This window comes from Uranotaenia lowii, chromosome 1, assembly GCF_029784155.1.
Source record: "Uranotaenia lowii strain MFRU-FL chromosome 1, ASM2978415v1, whole genome shotgun sequence".
In the NCBI taxonomy this organism is placed as follows: Eukaryota; Metazoa; Arthropoda; class Insecta; order Diptera; family Culicidae; genus Uranotaenia; species Uranotaenia lowii.
In genome coordinates, this window is record NC_073691.1 from 127,376,382 (window position 1) to 127,400,611 (window position 24,230).

The following is a 24,230-nucleotide window of genomic DNA, read 5'->3' on the forward strand; positions in this document are numbered from 1 at the left end:
GATATTTCCACTATCAGAGGCGAATGGATATTACCAGAAGATACTTTTTGATTCAGCCTTGGTTAGGCAGGATTGGCGGAATCTAAAACGAACAAGAAGGGTGAATGTGATGTAGTCTACTTACGAGATGAACACATCACAATAACAATACAAAATACCATTATTGAACTGAAGATAAGATTCATTCGTTCGCGGTTAATTCGCATTGCATCCGGGTTGTGACGTCAAGATTAAACCATGCAAAAAAAAAAACCGAATTGAAAATTATAAAAAAATAGTTTAAGAAGCTGGAGATATGACGAAAAGAGGTTAATAAGATGAGTTATTGAAACGATATCAATATGTGAGGGCTAGAAGATGGGCATATTTTCGATGGTTGGTGATATTTCCACTATCAGAGGCGAATGGATATTACCAGAAGATACTTTTTGATTCAGCCTTGGTTAGGCAGGATTGGCGGAATCTAAAACGAACAAGAAGGGTGAATGTGATGTAGTCTACTTACGAGATGAACACATCACAATAACAATACAAAATACCATTATTGAACTGAAGATAAGATTCATTCGTTCGCGGTTAATTCGCATTGCATCCGGGTTGTGACGTCTCCTGTCGAAACCATCAACAAATAGTAGGCAATTCTCTATTGGCGTAAGTCTAGTTCGGTATAATTGACGAGTTTTTTTTTTAAATGAACCGAAAAGAAGAATTAATGTAGTATAATTTCAGAACGATTTTTCTGTGACTTAGCCATTGGGTTCGTTTGTTAATGTCGTTGGCGTTAGCTTTATATGTTACACTACGTTACCCTGTCAGAGAAAAGATATACCTGCACGGTTATTTAAAATTACTCAACTTGTCAATTCTTATCCTGCAGAACAACTGTAAGTTTAATTGAGTTAAGCTTATCGGTTTGAAAGTAGAGTATTGGGTACAAATATGTATTGAGTAAATAGATGGAGATACATTTATATATAAAAAAAAGGAATTAGCAACATAAAGTTAAAAGAGGAAGAAAAGATGGAGAGGTTCGACTTGGACAATAAAGACCAGCTAAATATGTTAGTCAGTTTGAACTATGTTAAATGATGACATTATTTTGTAGTATGGCTCGTCAGTTCGCATTATTAAAACTAAATAATCAGCTAGCGGGCGAGTAAAAGTTCAATTTACACTGAACAATTTGTTGCAACCTGCTAACGGTTCAGCTTAATCAGAGTGTAAAACCTTGAACATAAATAAGGTAAAGAGAAAGAATATTCAATCAAATATATTCCATTTAAAGTTCCATGGAGATGATATTAAAGTTAATATATTCATTGGAAATGTCTAAAGCAAAAATAAGTTCGAGTTGGTTAGCAGTGGTAAATGTATATTTAATATGAATTAACATATAGTATAGGGGTGGAGGCGAATGTAGAGAATAATATGAGCGGAAATAATCCGAATGAAATATATAAGAAAGGATTTGTAAATATAAAGAATAATATGGTTGTAAATAATTGAAATGAAATATCCAATATATGAAATTAAAAATATGGCAGCACTTATACAAGGGCGTTCAAAGAGCCCGTGCGACAACCCTGTAACTGACAGGATGAATCGTTAAACGGAAAATGAACGAGGAGAGAAAAAGTCGGACGTTAATGAAAAGGAGAAAAAACGATCAGTTTACAAACTAGTTTCATGGAGAAAGGACGGAGTTTTTGAAGGGAGAGGATAGTTAGCAGAAGGATTGCTTTGTGAAGAAAGGGACGCTGTTCTTAAGTTTAGCTAAATAGATAAAAGATGAAAGGATGGAAATAGGAAGTAGTTTGATCGGTCTCGACACCGATGTTCGTTTATTTTTTTACCGAAAAAATTACCGAACAGTTTAACGATTTACACATGTTAGGATTTCGGTAAAAAAATTACCGAACTCGGTAATTTTCGTTTACTGTGTACTTAACGCGGCGAAACAGATTTCAATTTGTTCCGCCACGTGAGAACGCATTGGCCGCATTCGCCAATTCGCATCGCATCGCTCTCACTATAGCATTTATCTCTCTTGTTTCCCAACGGATTTTTACAAAATTTATTGTTGTGGAAACCTCGCACGCAGAAAAATTTATTGTAATATCAATCAAATTTGGGCCGAAAATAATAAAAATTTTGGTTGGGAAAAAGCAGAAATATATTTTTGTCTAAATCGATAAAAAACGCCACTTGGAATTGAACTTATCGTTTATGTTAAGGTAATATAGGCCCTTTTTGAAAATAAACCATATTCATTTTCATAATAATAAAAAAAAATTTGGGTAAAATTGAAAAAATGAGATTGGAAAGAAAATTTATTTTCGTTGTTCAAAATTACATTTTGTTGTGGTTTTAAAAATTAAAGTGATTAGTAACAATTCAATGTATTTCATATAAATTAACTAGAACATATTTTCAGGTTCTGCTGTATTGATATAGAAATGTTTTTTTTTCAATTTTTCTTTATTTATTCACTCCATTTAACGGGGTATAGCCACCAAACCAACCATTGTCTCCTCAAGCTCCAATAATGAAAGCGGCGATGCTGCTTGTGGTAAAGGCCAACTCTGGAAGGACCTATTGATGGCCGTCCATGCGGGATTGACGGAATGTCGGCCCTATGGAGTTGGAGTTTGAGGTCTGATGAATCTATTCCGCCCATCGATCTGTGGAAAATGAATGATTTTTCGTTAATATTTTACTAAACTTGATTACGATTTTGAATTATCAAATTAGCTTACCTTTCATGGAACAAATATGCGGATGAGAATATCCGTTCAGGATCGGATCTAGATTCCTGCGGCTCTGAAAGGCAGGCTGTATTCCGGCATGCGCCCTCCAGGAGCACGTACCCGTTCGTGCCTGCATGCCTGCCCAATATTCCAGGTTCCGAGGTTTCCTGCAAATAAAAATAGCTAAAAAGATTGAATAAATAAAACTTAAATTTCGAAATCTACCGGTGTCTGGTCCAGCAGAAACGGTGAATGAGCTCCAGCTAAAACGGTTTGGTTCGATCGGATGCTGGAAAATTTTGTATATTTTTTTTTTTTCTTTTTTTCACTTATCGTTTTTTAGTTGCACGTCGAACGAAATAAACCAAATTTTGGTTGCAAATTAAATCAAATTTAATTTGTAAGTAATTAAAAATGTGCATGTATAAATAACAAAATTTGGTTATTATTTTCGATCTATTTTTTCGTGAAAGGTATCAAAAAAAACTGCATCGAATATATAAAATAAAATAACAATTCGTTTTGTTGAAACCATCCCCCATTCTTTTTCTGCGTGCGTAATGTAACTCAAATATGTTTTACAGTATACTCGAAATCCAGTGCAAAGTTGAATTTAAGTCTTAGAAAATCTGAGAAATTTCAAATAGGGCCTTTGCTTAGTGCATGTGGGTCAAACGGGCCATAGACTACACACACGACGATTGTTTGATCTATGCTCACCCACACACGATACAAACATATTTCACGCGTACACAAACGATTGCTGGCGAAAACAGCAACAGCAACAACAAAAAACCTCTACCCTGGCTGGGGCTGAGTAAATGGCTTGGATTTTGTACAAGCACCACCATACCATAGACCATGCCACAGAGCGTGGCTTGTGTAGTGATTCAAACTTTAAATATCGTACCTCCCGTTTTACAATGATAAGTTCACAACATCACAAATAGACAAACCAATGGCTCAAAATATTTCGATCCCGACCAATTTTATTCAAACCGTTTGCGCGGTCATTCAAGCAGTTCCATACAAATGTTGTACAAATGTTGCGTAGTCTGTGGCCCGCTTTAGAGCCGTGACAGAGCTGCACGGAAAATAAAAAAAAAGGTAAAATTTACCTTTTTGCGAGGTGAATTTTTTCCACCCCTCTTTCGAGGTAAATGTTACCTTTTTTTCATTCACCTAGCAAAAAGGTAAATTTTACCTTTTTCGCATTCACCTAGCAAAATAGTAAATAATACCGTTTTCCCATTTACTGATTTAAAAGGTAAATGCTGGTTGATTTGATTGTTTTCTTCAATAAAAATTAAAAAAATACAAAATTCTTTCAAAAATGATATTTATTGGAGATAAATAGGGACTGGTCATTCGGCTTCGCGTTCTTCTGAGCCACTATGGCCGCTGAATCCAACTGCGTTGCGTATATTCATGGCCTCCTCCGTTCGACTAATCCGGTCAGGTTCGGCTTTTCCGGCTGGAGGATGACGTGGAATACACCTCAAAGCTCTATGGGCCGATCTGAAACAAAATCAATAGTATTATGACGAGAACCATCACAACTAAATGATATTTAAGAACACTTACCATTCTATTCCGATTTTCACATATTAGGCACAAAGCAAAACTTGTTCCTAGAATGACAAAACAGCTTAACCTCAATGAACGGGTTCGGCGAATAGTTACTTTTTTTAGAAGAATTGTACCGTTTTGTTTAGCTCAATCCAGGTCAATTACACCTCGCTACGAGGTAAGTTTTACCTTATTTGGATTTACCTTTTTTTCAAGGTGAATTATACTTTTTTATCGAGCTCAATTCAGGTGAACTTCACCTCGCTACGAGGTAAGATTTACCTTTTTTGGATTCACCTTTTTTCTCGGTGAATTGTACCTTTTATCCAACTTCGATTCAGGTAAATTTTACCTCACTGTGAGGTGAGTTTCACCTCGAAGAGGTAGAAGTTACCTTTTTGGCTTTCACGAGCGTTCACCTTTGCTAACTCGGTAAATTTTACCTTTTTATTATTTTCCGTGTGCTTGTAAAATGAATGCGGATCTAAAGCGGGCTATAGACTACACAAATGGCCTGTACAAATTCGATGATTCCACGACGATTAATTGTTTGATCTATGCTAGTGCTAAAGCGTCTAAAGCGGGCCATAGACTATACAACGGGCGTGTGCAAATTCGATGATTCCACGAGGATTGTTTGATCTATGCTCGCCCATACACGATGCAAACAAATTTAGAGCGAACACAAACGATTGCTGGCGAAAACAGCTACAGCAACAAGAAACCATCTCCACCCCGGCTCTCAGCCTCAGCCTAAATGACCTTATTATTAAAACTAGTTTATTAAAGGCCTTTTACTTTTACAAAGTTTTAATGTGCCGAGTGTGTTCGTTTCACTAGGTTAGTAGGAAAGGGGGCCGTAATAGTCGCGGCGACTCAACAGTTAGAAAAAAAAAAATTTAAACAAGGGAAAAGGAAGGGGTTTTTGGGGTTATTCTCCAATATCAGTTTCCATTAGGGTCCAGTGGTGGCCTCCTGTAGCTGTGGTTTCGGTAGCTACGGTTCGGTATCGGTTTCCGATCTTCTGGCCAGCCTTCCTCAGGAATGTGTCGAACCCGTTGGATGAGAGGTGGTACTAATAAATAAACAAAACAGACATTAAATGAAGAACACACAAGGGGAGAGTTTACGTGGGTAAGCGGACTAAACGACCAAGTCAGACAGCTTGAGATATTTGTAAATTGGGAACAAATATCCAAAATCTAAGTTTGCCAAAATGTCTCGAATTGGAACACCAGGTAATCTACCTCGGGCCCTAAGGGTATCCAGTAGCCAAGCCCTCGTTTGACCATACCTTTCACACGTCCATACAACATGATCGATGTCGTGGTAGCCATCCCCACAAACGCAAACATTGGTTGCAGCGAGATTAATACGAAACAAGTGCGCGTCAAGCCGGCAGTGATTTGACATGAGCCGAGAAATCACGCGAATGAAATCGCGACTCATGTTGAAATGCTTAAACCATGCCTTCGTCGGAACCCTAAATGACCTTAATTTTGTTAAAAAAAAAAAAGCATCATACACCATGCCACAGAGGATGGTTTGTACAAAATATTTCGATCCCGACCGATTATTCTCAAACAGTGCCATACACGATGTAAATCGTATTCACAGCGACAGAATTTCATCGCATTTGCACAAATATGGTGTAGTCTATCGCCCGCTTGAAGAAAAACGTTATTTCTTGCGATGATGTGACCAATCATGGGAAAATTTTCAAAATACGGAAAATTTTGATTATGCCAGTTCACTAATGTGTAAATTTATTTCCAGCTTGTTAGCTATCCTGTAAATAAGAAGATTTTGATATAAATTGAACTCTTATCAATGGAAACATAACAAATATTTGTTTTTTTTTTGCCAAATTTCGCAACATCGGCACTTAACTTCATCCTCCGAATGAAAAACTCGTTATAGTTGGATCAGAATCCGCCTACAAAGTATCTACCGCAGAGTTCATTTCAAGTGGCCTAATGGAACATTTGATTTTTTTCAAGTTTTGTTCTGCTCAGTTCTTCACTGATGATCAATGAAAAATCGAAATAATAGTACTATTTGAGAGAAGATGATTATAAATACACTCACTGACTGTTTCTTAGACACGAATCGCATATATTTTTGAAAAAAAAAAAAACATTTCAGTTGAACTTCAGTTGAATTGTTAAAAAAATGTCTAATGTGTGCCCAACAGACCTCTTGTATGTAAGAGTAGCAAGAGCCCTATTGACAAAAGGTTCGATAAACAGCTACCTTTAAAAATTCGTCAAAAAATCTGTGCTTTGTATTTTGAAAATCTTAAAGACACAAATGTGCTAAATTACGTTAATTTTTCAATAAACTGTCCGCAGGAGGAGACCAACATCTTGGACTTCCTTCGCAGTGCAGATTTATTCCACAAGATATGAAAACCAACCGAGAAGAATGATCCTAATGGGTTCAACACCGCATAAGTCGAGGAAGAATGGCCTTAAAGGTTTAATTCCTTTAAAAAAAGTCAACTTTTCAATCCTCTTTTCAAAATTTATAACTTATTATAACTTAGACAATTTTTACGGTTCATGATGCAATTCCACCCAGGTGGAAGGTGGGTTGTCAGATAGTGGCAATTTAGGCGTTATAAAACCTACAACAATCGAGTAAAATGTTGGGTAACAAATTCCTAATAACTGTAGCTTGCTACAGAGGTCACTGTCTACTGTGTCTACTGTCGAGTTACTCGACTCGTCTTATGTAATAGGGCCCGTAATTGGTTTTAGTGGCCAGTGATAAGTTCGGAATGCAGGAATTCATTATGTTATTTCCTGTAGTGTCATCCTTTAGTCCTGGTGATATCATACCGAATAAATTATCCAGCCGTTATCAAGGTGTTATGCACCGCGGCCGTCATGTCATATATCAACCGAATAAGTTTGCATGTTCCAAATAGAAGTAGGAACGGAGGATTCAGCATCTAAATCTAATTGAAGTGCAATTACGAGGTCCGCCTCATTCCGTTCTTATTAAACCTTCAGTTGAACCAAGAGGAATGGCTATTTTTACGCAACTCACCAAGCAAGAAGAAAACGATTAGTCTTTTCACAGTCCACAGGTTTTCTGTTAATTTCACAGAAAAAATTTGTTGTTTAACAGCACGCTCAACTGCCCCATCCTTTTTCGTCTCTTCCGGTATAGGTTATGTTTCTCGTTTTTCAGTGCTTGTAACTGGAGTTTCAAGCGGCCGACCATTAGGATATTCTGTGGATCTGGCCACGTTGATTTCACTTATCTTGAGATATACAAGTGAATGACTTTCTTTAAACAAGATAGCAAAACTTTTGAAATGCTTTTCTTTCAAACCCTGTTCATAATCCCTACGGAAACACCATCATATATAGTAGGTACGCATTCTTGTCGACATAGGGATTTGTGATGATTCACTTCCGGGACAGGACAAAAACTCCAAACTGTAACTCTTTTTCAATGGTTGCTTCTTGTATATTTTTTGAAAGAGGTTTTCTTTTATCAAAGGTGGAAAAATTACTGACACTCCTCCCGTTACTTTTCATCACTGCTGTTTGCTATTTGCTTTCTTCACACTCTTGTTATTTTTAATTAAGATCTTGTTATTCATCTATTTTGTTTTGCTTTGTAGAGAATTGAGTTTAATTTATTATCAATAATCTGTCGTCACATTTTTTTGTTTAATTTTTTTTAAATTCTATTTTCAAGAAATTTTTTTATCTTAAATTAAACAGAGCAGCATGTTTTGTTTCACTTTTTACAAAAAAGAAAATATTAGACTCACATTTTCTGCCAGGAATTCAAGAATGATCAATTCTACTTTAGTGTCTACCTCTTATCCATTTACAGTTATATTCCTTCTCACACAGATCATACGTGCCACCTGATAAAGTATGCAGAAATCCTATTTTGATCTTTCATTTTACACAGATTTAAACAAAAAATCATACAAACAAACGCACATCCATTCGCGGCATACGATTTAGTTGCGGAAGTAAACAGGGTGTTCTCTGAAAACCCTTGCGCATTTCTTTATGTTCTTTTTAAGCCGAATCGCTCGTGTCGGACGATTCGTTGTCACTTACTTGTCTCTAAATTTTTAATTCAATTTGTTTCCTTGTCTCACAGAGTCATCAGTAGTTTATACAGTTATCGTTAGTTTAAATAGATTTTTTTTCCAAGGGTACCGATCAATCGCTCAGCAGCCTCGCGTCCTAAGATTAGAGATAAAATCGCAAATAAAATCTAACTTGCTTCTTCTTGGCGCACAAATATTTCACGCAATTCAATTGATATTCGGTGTGGTTGAAGTGTTTTCTTGCGTTAGTAGAATACGATTCAATTGAGCAGTGCTTCCATTGTGTATGGATGAAGTGGCTGCTGTTGCTGCTGTTGATGTAAATGTGGATACACCTGTTGTTGTTGCTGTTGATTCAGTTGTTTCGGAGGTTCGGGTCAGTCTAGGATTACAACCTGTAGATCACTGTTGTTGGATTTATTATTGCTAGTAGTGCTGCCATTGTTGTTTGTGCTTGTGCTGTTCATGTTGCCACTGCCGGTTCCATGGCTCGCCAGCTGAGCTGCTAACGGGTGAACACTGGCCAAAGCAGCGGCTGCGGCAATATTAGAGTTGAGATTAAAGTTAAGATTGGCTGCGACTGAGTGTGAAAGCTGTCCGGACGCCGTCAGCTGAGCTGTCAATTGAGATGGAAGTGCGGCGGTAGACTGTTGAGAGATTCCCGCTGCGGCAACAGCTGCAGCGGCCGCTGCAGAAACTCCGGTCGTCACCGGTGGTAGTAATGTAGCTATGATGGCGGCATGCTTCGGATGAAGATTTCTCCAAGGTTTTCTGGCCGAACGCCTCAGTTCTACGATTGGTATCTTACGCCGAATTTTCCTAAAACCATAATTTAACATGGTTATATGAAACACTTTCTTCAGTTTTAAACATCGTTTGGGTGGGCAAAACACATTATTTTTCTAAACTTTCCTATTTATTAAAATATTAAATATATTTATTTAATATTAAATATTAAAAATTATTTTATAAAAACTCTTTATATGTAAACCGTTGAAAGGCTTTCAAACGTCAAACGACATTAGTCAAAAATGAACGATAGAAATTATGCTAGGTTCAATCATCGGGAACAACTGCTGAAACTCACCTGCTGGATTCCATTGAGCGATAATATACATCGTCGGGAGCGTCCATCCAACTTATCACCTGCTTGCGACCGGAGCCCGTCCGAGCCATTTGAGCAATTTTTGGTTTACCGTTCATCTGGAGAGCAAGGTTAGTGGATTTAGTATCAGTTCAAATGTTCTACAAGTGTCGTGTAGTAGGTTGATGGTACTTACATGGTGTCGGGGGAGAGGTTGTCCAGCTGCCTGCGCTGCCGCCATCATGGCAGCATATTGTTCCGGTGTCGGTCGATGCGATGGCATAGGATCTTTGTTTGGCCTTTTTGCAGGTGGTGGAGCTGTCGGACCTATGGTTGATGCAGCGAAACTTTAGCAACTGTTTTAAAATTATCCACGAAAAAAGAAATACTCACCATCAATTCCATTAGCATCCTCGTAGTTCCTTCGTTTCTGGGCACCAGATATGTTGCTGGTGATGTTGCTAGTGATACTGGTAGCGGCAGGAGCAGATGTGAGGCTTGGCGTCGTTCGTCCAGTTGCTGCTACTACTGATACCGTGGTGCTCAGTGAACCTGGAAGACCAGCTGCAATACTAGTTGCAATGGGACTTTGAGCTTCGATTGGTATCGTTTGTATTGCCGCTGCTGTAGCCGGTGTCGCCGGCGGTGGATTTAGCAGTATTTTTTCAGCCTCAGGTTTGTTTGGTATTCGTTCGTATATTAAGCTTCCGTCTGGCGCTTTTGGTGGTTTAGGGAAGGCTACAACATCCGGCTTTGGCATTTTATCCTTTGGCGTAAGAATCAGCCATTCGCCAACAGTTGTTCCAGGGTTTCCAAGTCTTGTCGCAATGTTAGTCACACTTCCACGTTCTCGTTTTTTACAAACCACTAATCGACGCGCCTCTTCTATGCTCTTTCCGGCTTCCGCTTCAGTGACTGTAATTTTTTTTTAAATATTTTTATTAAATAAAAAAAAGTGAATTTAAGATAAGGTACTCACATTCTTGTTTCACAGCTGCAGTGTTAATTGCATAAGAAGGTTGACGGGCGGCTTTTTTCAACTTGATGATATGCCTACAGAGCCGCCTGGATAACCGAGTGGTTAGCGTAGTATGCAGGTAAAAAGCCGTTCTCGTCTTCATGATCGGACGTGGAGAACCAGAACGGATTTGAATTCCATGCGCTTGGGCGTAATGTCGTGCCAAATGAGCTTTTAGTTTAAATTCCTTACCACAATTTACAATAGAACATTTAAACGATGGACTGTTGAGAAGAAGAAAAATAAGCCGTTAATATAAAAACACTCATCAAAGACGCATACTACCTGTGGGGCCTGTGATTACTCAGTCCGCTGGAACTTAGAGCACCAATGGGGCCACTGCTGGCCACAATAGTTAAATCGTCGTCGATGTCGCTGCCAGTGCTCCCGGTACCAGTACCGCCGCTGCCACCGCCGGCTCCTCGCTGTTTCTTCAGCGAAATTACTCCTCCAGTCGTCGTCGATGTATCAATATCACCACTATCCGCTAACCGAGATGCTACTTTAAGGCCTCCGTATCGCTTCCAATATGTCCAACAAGTTTGACACAGACGACAGCTCATGTGGGTAGGACCCCAAGTATACCACTGGTGAAGAATTGGAAGTATAAATAATGTCAAAATAATAAGGTCTGAATAAGGGATAGTATCCACTCACCTGTTGTGATGCTTGTGTAGAGCAAGACTCACATGGCTTGCCACTGCTCACGGTGAAAAGTTCAACACCGCTGCTGCCGTTCGAGTTACCGTTCAGAATATTCTTATTGTTGTTGGATATCAGTGCTGGGCTTGGCTTGGTATAGTTAGGAATGTAAACTTGCTTCAACTTCGACTCAGCCTCCACGGCCTTCACTCGCTTCTGCTGCACGTAGCGGTCGGTTGTTTTCCACATGTAATAGTATTCCACTATACTTTTCAAAGTCTTCCACGGTAGCTGCAAAGTAGGATTAGAAATTAGTTTTGAGATCTTCACCACTGCATCGGGTGTAAAGTTAGCACAATTTCACTTATCATCCCATCAGTTGGTCGATAGGTACTACTATTACTCACAAAGTCATTCCGGATGTCGTTAAAATCTTTTCCATATTTTTCTAGGGCATCCTCAAATAAATTTGCCTCAGACGCACTCCACTCTTCCATTTCGTCTCGACATAGCACCGGCCCACTGGAGGGCACTAACGAACACATCGCATCTTCTACCGAGTAATTGTGCTTGTGCAGGGTATCCATAGCATGAAACTAGAATATGAAAACAACCGCTTGTAAGTACCTACCTATGTTCATAACGGTAAACAATGGTTCTGTAAAGCACTTACCAAAGTAATATCACGACTAGCGGCCGCGGCCGACATGTGTAAGGACGGTTGCTTCACTGAACTAGTACAGTCTAGTGCGCGGGCAAAGGTTCCTACCGATCGGGACACCACCAGGAACTGATCGATCTTTTTGTCGGTTAGCGAGTGCTCCGGTGTCCACACGAGGGTCTCCATTTCCTCCAGAGTACGTTCGTACTTCTCACCATCCTTCAGAATGGACTGCAACTCTGTCTGGTATCGACTGCCCACGCGAATTTCGCCCTTATCTGCCAGCAGAGTTTTTTGTGTTGGGTCGAACACTAAGCAGTAGAAGAAGGTATCCTGAAAAATAAAACAAACCAAACCATACGATGAACCAAGATCCCGGATTACAAAAACCGTGGCTTTAATTTCGACTGCGCGTTTCGAAAGAGATCGTCAAAGCTAGTTGCGTTGGAAGTCGATCCTTTACTGCTACTCACGTCTTTGTTCAGATAGCTGAGCAACGATTCCTCCTCATTGAGCAACGTTACCGAGCATTTGCCTCGGATTTGGGTAGCGGGCAGGGTTTCTACTTGACGGGAAAGGAACAACTCGCGGTGCTTGATCTGGTGCCTTTGCTTTGGGTTCAGCTGTTCGCCTCGATCGTTTCCGCTGCCTGCGTTGTTCGGGCTGTTTCGTTCTTCCTCCAGCGCAACTGCAAAATAAGATAGAAAAAATATTTATTAACTGGAACCTGAGTTGTTACGTATGTTATTAACAATTGTACAATAATTTTTCCTAAAAAGTTCGCGTGGTTTTATAGAGGAAACTTTTAATCTAAATAATCTGTTTGGGACTTGAAAACACGAAATCAGTAAACTCTCTTCGTAAATACTTTGTTGTCAATGCCCAAAAAAACAGAGTGTGCAACTTTTCTACTAAATTAAAAACATATAGGCAGGTGATTTCAGGGTCACGGTCAATGTAATCTGGTTGAAATAAAAATAAATCTCTTGTCATGTTGATGACAACGGAAAATGAAAATTTAATTTCAATATGCACTGGTACCTACATATATAAGTAGGTACATGACCCTTCCAATGGGTGAAAATCACTTTTCCTTTTTATACTCGATTCCAGCCGTGTTTGCAAATGTGCCAATTTTTGCAATGAAAATATAATTATAACACCATACCAAAAAAGAGTGAGAGTGTCAGTATTTATCCTGAATTGGTTGAACGAGAAATTTTGCCGATTAAAATCACAGATGGCCCGAATCCCCACAGGAAAAACCTCGAGCCCCGATCCGGTTCGACCCGGCAGGGCTTTGCGGGGTGCATTCATTCACACGCTTTTGACTGACATCGGGGGCTTCATCGGTGTTTCATTTATGAATGGTAGATAGGGGATTGTAACACGGTCTTTTCAAAAATATGCAACCGGGGTTGAATAATATTGATTGATTGTTACTATCAGCTGATTGACGAGAGAAAAAAAAACAAACAAATGTGACGAGCTATTTTACTATTTTATACCGTATTCGTTTTCACCACCCGAAAGTGTTGCACCATCCACGCTGAAAACGAGCATGAATCGAGTTTTGCACCCACCTTTGTTGGTGTACGTGAAATCAGCAATGTCAACAGAAAACATCAAGCTGTCAAAAATCCATTACAGCTAGTAGGGGAGATGAGGGCATAACGAGCACCCGAGGCATAATGAGAACTACGCTTTTCTACGAAAGTGCGTATTTTCTCAAATAAATTTTCATGAGGATTTGTTTCGTACTTCCTATAGTATTAATTTTTCACAAAAAAAGGAATCTCCTTATCATCTTTACAGAGATATTTAAAAAAAACTAGCTTGGTTCTCAAGTTACGAAAATATTATAATTTTTGAGCACCACGAAATAAGCTCTTATGATCTTAAAATAACCTTGATCTATAATGTACGCACTGCAACATGATGTACTCATTGTTTCTCAATTTTTACCATCATAAAATTTTTGATTTTTCACTTTTATCAATTTTAAAACACGTATTTACTTAAATTTGTTGACTAGGGGCATATAGAGCACCATATTATCGAGGCATAATGAGCATTTTCTGCCGTAGAATCTAGCAGCGAATTAAAATTAATTTATAGCGCCACACCTTGACTATTTTTCATCCGACAATTTAGCCTATTGGTAAGGTGTCGGAGAGGTAATCAAAAGACTAGAGTTAGATTTCTGTTCGAGGTGATTTTTTTCCATTCACAATTCATGATCGATTTTTTTATTGTTACATTATACGGCTAGTAGCATCATCCTCCGAACAAAGCACATAATGTATGAGCGTGCGTGAATTGTTTGTATTCTACAAACAGACCTAGATTATTTTGTTATTGCTTTGTGATGAATCTACGACTCACCTGACTTCATCGAATTGAATTCGCTGCTAGATTCCCCGGCAAAAACGCACATCTTGCTCTGATTAATGGTGCTCATACTGCCTCAGGGGGGGTTCTCATTATGCCTCCACAGTGGCTGGTTTTCAGCTTTTGGCAAAATTTTTTAAAATGCATTTTTTAACGTTTTCATCTAGTTTTTCGCGTTTCAGCCCGTTAGGGAATAGGCTTTTCAAGTGTCTGAACACGAAACAATAATGTAACCTCCATATTATAGCTATTTCCTATGGTTAAATAACCGTTTTCCTTAAGGTGGCCATTATGCCCCCATCTCCCCTATTTGTTTTCGTTGACTTCGAAAATTGAAATGAAATTTACTTTAGTTGATCATTATCTTTTAAATAATATGAAAATTTTAGCATGAATTTATATATTATGTTGAATTGTGAAGATTTCAGATTTATTTTGCTTGGTAGATTCGCCTCTGGCTCTGATGATAACTGCAATACCGGCTGATTCTGGGCGGTCTATGTTTGCTGCTGCTAGACTGCAGTTACCCCAGCTTGAAGGTTCCGGTATTTTGAACGTTTATTCCTCGCAAATACCTCGAGTACCTATATTCGTTTTCAGATGACAAAAGAAAAATTCTTGGAAGTCAAATTGGCGAACTCAGATCGCGGAAGACAGACATACCGAAACGAACGAAATTCAAGCTCCCAATGCGGGTGTAGTCTCGAACTACCGTTTTTGAAGGGCAACGGGAGGGAATCCGGGACTTGGCGCAACCGAGCATCGTCACCCTAAGGCACAGCTCGAAGCAGAGTAGCTTCGATGCAGCTGAACGCTTCTTGCTGTGGAGACCAACTTATAAGGCCCTCCCGAACAAGACAACTTTTCGGTTTGAGCGATTCCACCAGATCTTTGGGTTGGCCTTTTTGCACTCGGATTTGCTGCTCTTTTTCGGCATCGCCTGGAACCGATTGCAGCAAGCCTTATGGGCACATTTCTTCTTGGGAGCGTTGTTTGCTTTGGAACGTGCCATCCAGGTGAAATTTTCCGCCTCTGTTGGAAACGGCACTGGTATTGAATCCGGAACAAGTTTCTGTTCTTCGGGATAATAAAGAGAAAAAAACAGCTCGAACGCAATTGTTGCGGTATAGAAATAAACCAACCACCTGATATTTGTTTACATCGGGAAGCACGTGCTGTCAAAATTCATGATAGTATTGGTGAGAGCGCAAGCAACACCGAATATTTTCAGAGTGTTCCACCGTCCACTTTATGGTGCACTACCAGTGGACTACTCATCGTGAAAACGAGCATGAAAACAGCAAAAAGTGCACTACCGGTAGTGCCCCGGTGCACCACCACACGAAAACGAATTCTCTATTAATTAGCATGTCATTCTTAAGCCTCGTCCACACTCGGCAACTTGAAGTGCGATTTCGGTTGATGAGACTTGTTTATGTTTACATTTTGGTTGCTGAAAGTCTCCCATACTTGTCGGGAGACTTGAGACATGCAACTTTTCGTCTAGTTCAAAATGTAAACATAAACAAGTCTAATGGCGTATTTTTTTTTGATTCCGGATTTGGCTCTGAAACCGTCAGAATAGAAAAACGAGTTTCGGGTTTCGAGTTATTCCATACGTAGGTGTGCGTGAGAACGAGCGCAATGTTTACATGCAGCTGTCATTTTGTTCTCCCTTCTGGATTTCTTCATTCAGTTCTTCACATCCGGATTGCCGTTTTTCGTGTCCGGATTGCACTGGACCACGGAAAATAAAAAAAAGGTAAAATTTACCTTTTTGCGAGGTGAATTTTTTCCACCCCTCTTTCGAGGTAAATTTTACCTTTTTTTCATTCACCTAGCAAAAAGGTAAATTTTACCTTTTTTCAATTTACCTAGCAAAAAGGTAAATTTTACCTTTTTCGCATTCACCTAGCAAAATAGTAAATAATACGGTTTTCCCATTTACTGATTTAAAAGGTAAATGCTGGTTGGTTTGATTGTTTTCTTCAATAAGAATTAAAAAAATACAAAATTTTTTAAAAATGATATTTATTGGAGATAAATAGGGACTGGTAATTCAGCTTCGCGTTCTTCTGAGCCGCTATGGCCGCTGAATCCACCTGCGTTGCGTACATTCATGGCCTCCTCCGTTCGACTAATCCGGTCAGGTTCGGCTTTTCCGGCTGGAGGATGACGTGGAATACACCTCAAAGCTCTATGGGCCGATCTGAAACAAAATCAATAGTATTATGACGAGAACCAGCAGAACTAAATGATATTTAAGAACACTTATTATTCTATTCCGATTTTCACATATTAGGCACAAAGCAAAACTTGTTCCTAGAATGACAAAACAGCTTAACCTCAATGAACGGGTTCGGCGAATAGTTACTTTTTTTTAGAAGAATTGTACCGTTTTGTTTGGCTCAATCCAGGTCAATTACACCTCGCTACGAGGTAAGTTTTACCTTATTTGGATTTACCTTTTTTCTAGGTGAATTATACTTTTTTATCGAGCTCAATTCACCTCGCTACGAGGTAAGATTAACCTTTTTTGGATTCACCTTTTTTCTCGGTGAATTGTACCTTTTTTCAAACCTTGATTCAGGTAAATTTTACCTCACTGTGAGGTGAGTTTCACCTCGAAGAGGTAGAAGTTACCTTTTTGGCTTTCACGAGCGTTCACCTTTGCTAACTCGGTAAATTTTACCTTTTTATTATTTTCCGTGACTGCATATAGTACGATTTTCCTTGGCTGAGAGGTTCAAAATCTTGGCAATAATCATTTGCCCGTTCATTATTTCAACTGTTTGTTTTCAGCCAAAAACAGCTGTTTAATGTTTTGACAACAACGTTGAGAGTATTGGTGGACTTCTCGCAAAACTGACTTTCTTCTCAGGGCGACTCCGTCCCTTTTTCGAGCGAACCTAGGTTGCCTCTCGAGCAATAAATGAGCACGATGACAGCAGTTAGAGCGAACCTAGGTTGCCTCTAGTTTGTCTCCAGGAGTAAAAAAATACGGTATAAGGCATTTCCCCACTTGTCAGGCGAACAGCTGATTTCTCATGTTTACATTTTCTCGACATATCGTGGTAGGGTAAACATAACAACAACATTACGCATGTTCAATTACCAGATAGCAACAAAATAAAATTTGCAATGCCATTATAGTGGTTTTGCAAGCGCACCTTAGTGAGAAGAATATAAATTCTTTATTTAATTAATTTTAAATTCATAATAAGTTAAGACATGAAGGTATGTTAATGTTTTTGATTAAAGAAGTTTTTAAAAAGAAAGCATTGAACAGTGTTTATCATTCAAGATCAAAATGGCGACCAGTTGGTGTTTACATTTTTCAAAACAAAAACAAAAAGTTACCCTACCACAATCTGTCTCAGGAAATACTCTATAAGCAACCGAAATCGCAGTCCAAGCTGCCTAGTGTGGACTAGGCTTTAGTCGAGCTGTCATCGGATCGCGTGGTTTTTACCATTTGGCTGAGATTTTTTGTCGAGTTGCAGTTTTAACATCAGTTTAAAAACCTGGTTTTTTCCGTCGAAGAAGTGCCGTAGTAAATAGTTTATAAAGAGAAAACATTAAAGTGCGGTATTTATAGTGATCACGGGCGAAAATCGTTTTCAAAGTGCGAGAGAACGCTAAAAATAAGTAAGGTTAGGTGTTGCGATGAGTGACCTAGAGCCTGGGGAGGGCAAACTCCCCAGCCCCAAAGAAGATCAGGAAAGCAGAAATGCAGCACCGAAGAAAGCACCAGAAAATTTCCTATACACCAACATGGATTGTGGTCCATACAGAGTGTATGTGGAACTAAGAAACCCCACGGAGAGCACAGCGAAAATTAACAAATTCTCACTTGGATCCATGCTGCGGTCGAATGAGTTTTTTAAAAGGTTCATAACGGATATGAAGTATGCTGGGCGGTCGAAGATTCTGGTTTTTATAAGCACATTCAACAGGGCAAATCAGCTCGTTAAGTTTCTTAATGAACCTGAACAGCCCTACAAGGCCTACGTCCCTAAGCACCTGGTGTGCGTCACAGGTATTGTGATGGGCATTCCAGAGGCAATCACCGATGAAGAAATTATGGCTGACATCGAGTGTGATGTATCGGTACTAGAGGTAAAGAGGTTAACTAGACTCCAGGACGGCAAGAAAATACCTTCAAACAGAATCAGCATCACTTTCCGCGCTAGTGCTTTGCCCGATCGCGTGAAATTGTTTTGTTGTGCGGCACGAGTGAAGCCTTTCATCCAGAAAGTAGTTATCTGTCAGAAGTGTCTCCGGATCAACCACAAAACTGACAACTGTAAGAGTGTGAGACGTTGCTCGAATTGTGGTGACAAACATGATAGCGAAAGCGAATTCAGAAACTGTCAGCGTCAAATGAGGTGTACCAACTGTAGGAGTAACAATCACAACGCACTGAGCGCTGATTGTCCTGAAATCAAACGTCAGGAGCGGATAAAAACCTTGATGTCTAAACGTAACCTGACGTTCGTTGAAGCCGGAGAACAGATCCCAAGATATGGTAACAATATGTATGAAATTCTCAACAATGTTGACGAATTTCCCAACCTGGAAGAATCCTACGGAAGTGTGGCCGGTAGTAGCTCAACACTAGTGGAACAATGGGCTCAGGCCAATATTGAGAGAACACCTATTCGCCCCGCGGTGAAAATTGGAAATCCTGTTCAGCCAGCTCAGCAGAAAGGGATAAAACGAAGGAAGCAGGAGGACACAAAGGCATTACAGACAACAGCGCAACGTAACGCAATTATCGAAGCAACTACATCTAATCGGCCGATGGGAGCAGCTTTGGAGAATCCGTACAGAGTAGACGACAACGAACGTGTAGAAAACACTGTACAGCAGATGTATAACAAACTCAGAAACGAACAGCAAACCACCCTCATGAGATTCTATGCAGATTTCATCACTCAAGTAGGAGATGACGAAGACGCGAAAACAAAGTTCAAGAATTGCACCCGGAAGTATTTTGATTTAGCAAGCGAAGTCATCAACAGGTAATCCAACTTCGTCACCAGAAAGGTAAGCACCCCCATAGTTCATACCAGTAATATTATCAATCAAAAACATGGATAAGTACGCCCTAAAGATATTTCAATGCAACGTGCAAAGCTTAGCCAAAAATAAATGTGAAATTCATCGATCTATGGTGGACGGCAGTTACGACATTGGTTTACTCTCAGAAACATGGATTGACCCTCTTTTAGAAAACACAAACAAATATAAGATCACAGGTTACCACCATATTTCAAATTCTCGACTGGATGGTTACGGAGGAGCAAGCATTTTGCTCAAACAAGGTTATAGCTACACGGAAGTAAAAATACCTAATTTGTCCCAAAAAACGCAAATAGTTGCGGTTTCAATTTTAAGTTTAAAAATTCTCATCATATCTGCTTATATTAGTCCCTCAATTAACTACAATGACTTTAAAGATGATATCACAAGATTGTTCGATAAAATTCAGCCTTTTAGCCAAGTCCTTTTGGGTGGTGATTTAAACTCCCATCACCAAGATTGGGGTAATAATTTTTCTGATAGGAAAGGAATATTTCTTCAAGAAAAGATCAGCGAATCGGATTGTACCATACTCAATGATGGATCGCCAACCTTCATCCCGATAATGCTTAACAGGCAAGCATCTGCAATCGACATAAGTTTTTGTCTCTTGAATCTACCTTATCAGCCCAAATGGAAAGTTCTATCGCACGGTATAGGAGGAAGCTTTCATATGGCGATTGAAATCGTGTTACAAACTCAAGACCAACATGAAATTCGTTACGTTTATAACAAAAGCAGTATCTTGAAGCAAGTTGAAGAACTTGAGGATCATGAAGTCTCTAGTTTAGAGGATTTAAAAAAACAGGTTTCAAAAATTAAAAAGCAAAACCGTAGGAAAGATAATAAAGTTCCAAAGTATTGGTGGACGAAAGAGGTAGATGAAGCGTGGCAACAAAAAAAAAGGTGCTCGTAGACAGTTCAACAGACAATCAAGTTTAGCAAACCTATTAACATTCAAACAAAAGTCAGCGATATTCCAAAGAAAAAAACGAGAGCAAATGAAAATAAAATTAGAAGAGTTTATTGATGAGATTGGACCCTTTACAAGTTCTAAGGAACTCTGGTCCAAAGTAGGAAGATTAACAGGCAAACGAGCGAAACAAGTTGAGAACAATATTTTACTAGACGACGTTTCTGCGGTAAATACATTCTTAGATAAACATTTCGGCCCACATGAACATCACGATTGGATAAACCCCTATCCTGTAGCCACTAGTGCTCTTATCAGTCTTGAAAAATGGTCTAAAATACTTCATTCTAAAAAAATCCATTCAGCCCCGGGCGAAGACGGTCTTTCCTATGAAATCTTACGCAGACTTAACCCAACAGTAGTTAGAAACATTATCAGTGAGCTGAATATTATGTGGATGAGAGGATTTCCTAATGATGAATTGAAATCGATCAAAGTGGTGGCAATTCCTAAACCGGGTAAAGACCAAACAAGTCCTGAAGGAAAAAGGCCTATATCTCTCGTACCAACAATTACTAAGATTGTTAACTCTGCGGTTCTGGCCGAGCTACATTTACATTTAGAAACCAACCAAATCCTACCCCCGACCTCTTTTGGTTTTAGAAAGAATATGTCGACAAATACTGCTATCTGCTACGTCGTGAACGAACTCAAAAGAAATCGCAGAGAGAATAATCTCTCAGCTTTGATTTGTGTAGATCTCTCAAATGCGTTTAATGCTGTGCGAACGGACACACTGATTAATACACTTAGCAGGTATGGCGTACCAGCGGACATAACAACATGGATTGGGTCATTTTTAACAGATCGCAAAATAAACTTTCACACCAGGACAGCTATTCTTACAAGAAGGATAAGTAATGGTTTACCACAAGGTGACGTTCTGTCCCCCACACTATTTAACGTGTATACCGCAGAGTTGCATGGTCTCAGAGTAGAAGGTGTTAGCCTCGTACAATATGCGGATGATTTTGAAATCATAGTAACAGCTAAAAACTGGAATGTTCTGGAAGAAAGAGCTCAAGAATTCCTTAACCTGTTCATAGAGGCCTGTATGCGTCTGAATTTAAATATTAATTCCGAAAAATCCAAAGTGATGGTCATGGGTCTGAGTAGAAGGCCATTTACTCTTTTCGCTAATGGTAATAAACTCGAAACCGTAAATAAACACCTTTACCTGGGGGTATACTTGGACAAATCTCTCAATTTTGGCGCACATATTAAGACGATAAGAGCAAAAATAAAAGACCGTCAAAATATGTTAAAAATTATAAGTGGCACAAAATACGGTTCTCATCCACAGGTCTTAGCTAAACTTTACCCTCCTTTGAATAGAAGCATATTAGAGTATGGTTGTGTGGTTCACAACAACGCGGCTGCTACAACCAGGAAAATATTGGACGTGGTGAATAATCAATGTTTGAGAAAAATCACCGGAAATACGAGATCTACACCGTTGAATGCCCTTTCTGCATTGAGTGGACAAGAGCCGTTACATCTGCGTCAAGAGATGGTTACTGGAAGAGAGATTGCCAGATGCTTCTACCGTAACAACATTGTTTGCAAACAACTGAGCAAGTTGATCAATCACCAGATAGATGATCCAAACAAATACACGTATATGGAAAGAGTTTATATGGCTGACAAGGAGTTGTATAGCAGAATATCACCTCTAACCAAGATAGAACATCACGAGAATGTTACAATTAACATACAGCTGAGTGAAGACACGATAGTTAAAGCTAATACAAGCAGCAAACGACTAAAACAAATGACCTTGGGAGTAATGTATGGTAAATTTCAAAATCGTGGTAGAATCTTTACTGATGCATCAAAAGAAGCAAGTCATTGTGGTATAGGGATATACATTGAATATTCCAACAGAAGACACTTTTTTCGCTTGACCCAGGAGTGCTCCATAACAACAGCTGAATTAACAGCAATTTGGTATGCTATGCAAATAATAGAGCAGGAGGAGTATCTGTTTTTTGTAGTCTACACGGATTCAAGATCTTCATGCCAGATATTGGACAAGGCTAGGATAACTGGTGAAGGCGAAAGACTTGTTGCAGAAATCTTAAGCATAGCCGAAAAATGGGGTACTGCATTCCAGTGGATACCTAGCCATGTACAGGTAAATGGTAATGAAATAGCGGATGGATTAGCGAAAATGGGACTAAACGACGAAGCACAACTATATGAGAACAAATTACTGCTGAAGGACGTATTCAACTATCTTCAAACTAGATTAACATCACAAACAGATCAATGGTACGTAACGGAGTCGAGTAAAAAAGGTGCGAAATACTTCGCAATCCAATCCAACTGGCCTAAACAGGTTTGGTACACCAAGCAACAATTTAAGGGAAGAGAGATTCGCCTGTTGAATCGTCTCATGACTGGCCACGATTTTTCAAAATATTGGTTGGCGAAATGGCGTATAGAAAATGATTCGAAATGTGAGACCTGTAATGAAGAGGAAACAGCTGAGCACATCATATTGCATTGTCCTAAATACAGAAGTCATAGAAGTATTTACTCATTTGATGGTGAATTTCAAACCCTGATTGATTTATTTAAAACTGGTAATTATGAACTATATGGTGAGGTAGCTAATTTCGTCGAACAAGCGAAGATAGATTTATGATTTGGAAAAATAAAACAGATAACACGACAAGTGTTTGGATTACTGGGCATATAGTCATTGTCACTGGCCCAACAATCTGGAGCAGTCGCTCCAAGAAAGAAAGAAGAAGAAGAAGAAGAGAATTAGCATGTACCTAAATGTGAAGTAAATATAATAGCTTTCACTAAAAAAATATGAATTTCTAAGTATCACACAAATAATATATGAACTTTTTTTAAATGATTTAAAAAGTTTTGCATTGAACAGGTTTACAAATTTTACCAAACTGAACATGCCTTATCTTTAAAACAATAGTAGGGGAGATAAGAGCATAATGAGCACTCCTCTTTTCTACAAAAGTACGTATTTTCTTAAATAAATTTTCATGAGGATTTGTTTCGTACTACCTATAGTATTAATTTTTCACAAAAAAAGGAATCTCCTTACCATCTTTACAGAAATATTAAGTAATAACGAGCTAGGTTCTCAAGTGACGAAAATATTATAATTTTTGAGCACTACCATAAGCTTTTATGACCTTTAAATCATCTTTATCTGAAATTTACGCACTGCAACATGATTTACATAATGTTTCTCAATTTTCAGCATCATAAAATTTTTGTTAAAAGTTTATCTATTGTGGTATTACCCCGCATTATTATTTTTACTTTGCTATGCTACTCGACACCCCTGCACTATTAGTTGAAGTTGCTGTTGTTTAACGGCAGCACTACGAGCACACACTTAACAAGGTAGGATTTCCAAGTGCAATCTAAGGTCCCTTGAAAAGATCCATCCACATGCATGTGCTGCATCATTGAGGCGTACAATTCCAAGGTATACCCGGCTAGCATTTCACTAATGCTAAAACCGCCTACCTTCATCGTACCATGTGTGCCAGGTTATGTCACGACCGGGATTCGATCGCATGAACGTTGGCTTAGAAGACAAGGATGCTATCCTCTAGGCCACGATCTGCTGACGTTATTAGATAGATTACAAGTGTTTCTAACATTTTGCTTCAAAAGTTTGAAAAAATAGTGTTCAGTATTGTTTTAATAGCCATCGTCCCCACTTACCCCGGTGTACCTTGATTTCATTATGATTTTTAATAAGGCCAAAATTCATAGCCCATTTTCAAAGCAGTGATAATATAAAGAAAGTCCCATCTGAAAATTATTGTTTTTTTAACAATAAAGTTATTTAAAACAAAGCGGAAATGTGCATTGTAGTAAAATTGGCACATTTCGAATAAAGAACATTTAACGATTCAAAACAATTGAAAATAAGAGAATTCAAGTAACATAAAGTCTGTTTCACATAGAATCTGGTCGGATAAAATAGATCAAGATC

General features: G+C 38.9%; 1 protein-coding gene and 1 long non-coding RNA gene across 3 annotated transcripts in view; both read right to left on the reverse strand.

The window, feature by feature from the left end:
* Positions 1-2,342: 2,342 nt before the first annotated feature.
* On the reverse strand, positions 2,343-3,098 carry LOC129740226 (uncharacterized). The gene is made up of 3 exons (XR_008736156.1): positions 2,973-3,098; positions 2,757-2,914; positions 2,343-2,681 (listed from the first exon to the last, which is right to left on the reverse strand). It is a non-coding gene; the product is annotated as an uncharacterized LOC129740226 (long non-coding RNA).
* Positions 3,099-7,771: 4,673 nt separating this feature from the next.
* The window catches only part of LOC129739930 (metastasis-associated protein MTA1), a 113,853-nt gene continuing 97,394 nt past the window's right edge, over positions 7,772-24,230 (reverse strand). Inside the window, exons 4-13 of one of the 2 annotated variants that reach the window (XM_055731481.1) lie at positions 12,276-12,490; positions 11,815-12,135; positions 11,549-11,737; positions 11,157-11,432; positions 10,785-11,086; positions 10,461-10,723; positions 9,875-10,396; positions 9,678-9,808; positions 9,485-9,600; positions 7,772-9,216 (exon numbers count right to left, since the gene is read on the reverse strand). In XM_055731481.1, the coding sequence (XP_055587456.1) occupies positions 8,775-9,216; positions 9,485-9,600; positions 9,678-9,808; positions 9,875-10,396; positions 10,461-10,723; positions 10,785-11,086; positions 11,157-11,432; positions 11,549-11,737; positions 11,815-12,135; positions 12,276-12,490 (2,777 nt within the window). In that variant the 3' untranslated portion in view covers positions 7,772-8,774. Of the gene's footprint in view, positions 9,217-9,484; positions 9,601-9,677; positions 9,809-9,874; positions 10,397-10,460; positions 10,724-10,781; positions 11,087-11,156; positions 11,433-11,548; positions 11,738-11,814; positions 12,136-12,275; positions 12,491-24,230 lie in introns of both variants that reach the window. The other variant, XM_055731480.1, reaches the window with a different exon arrangement.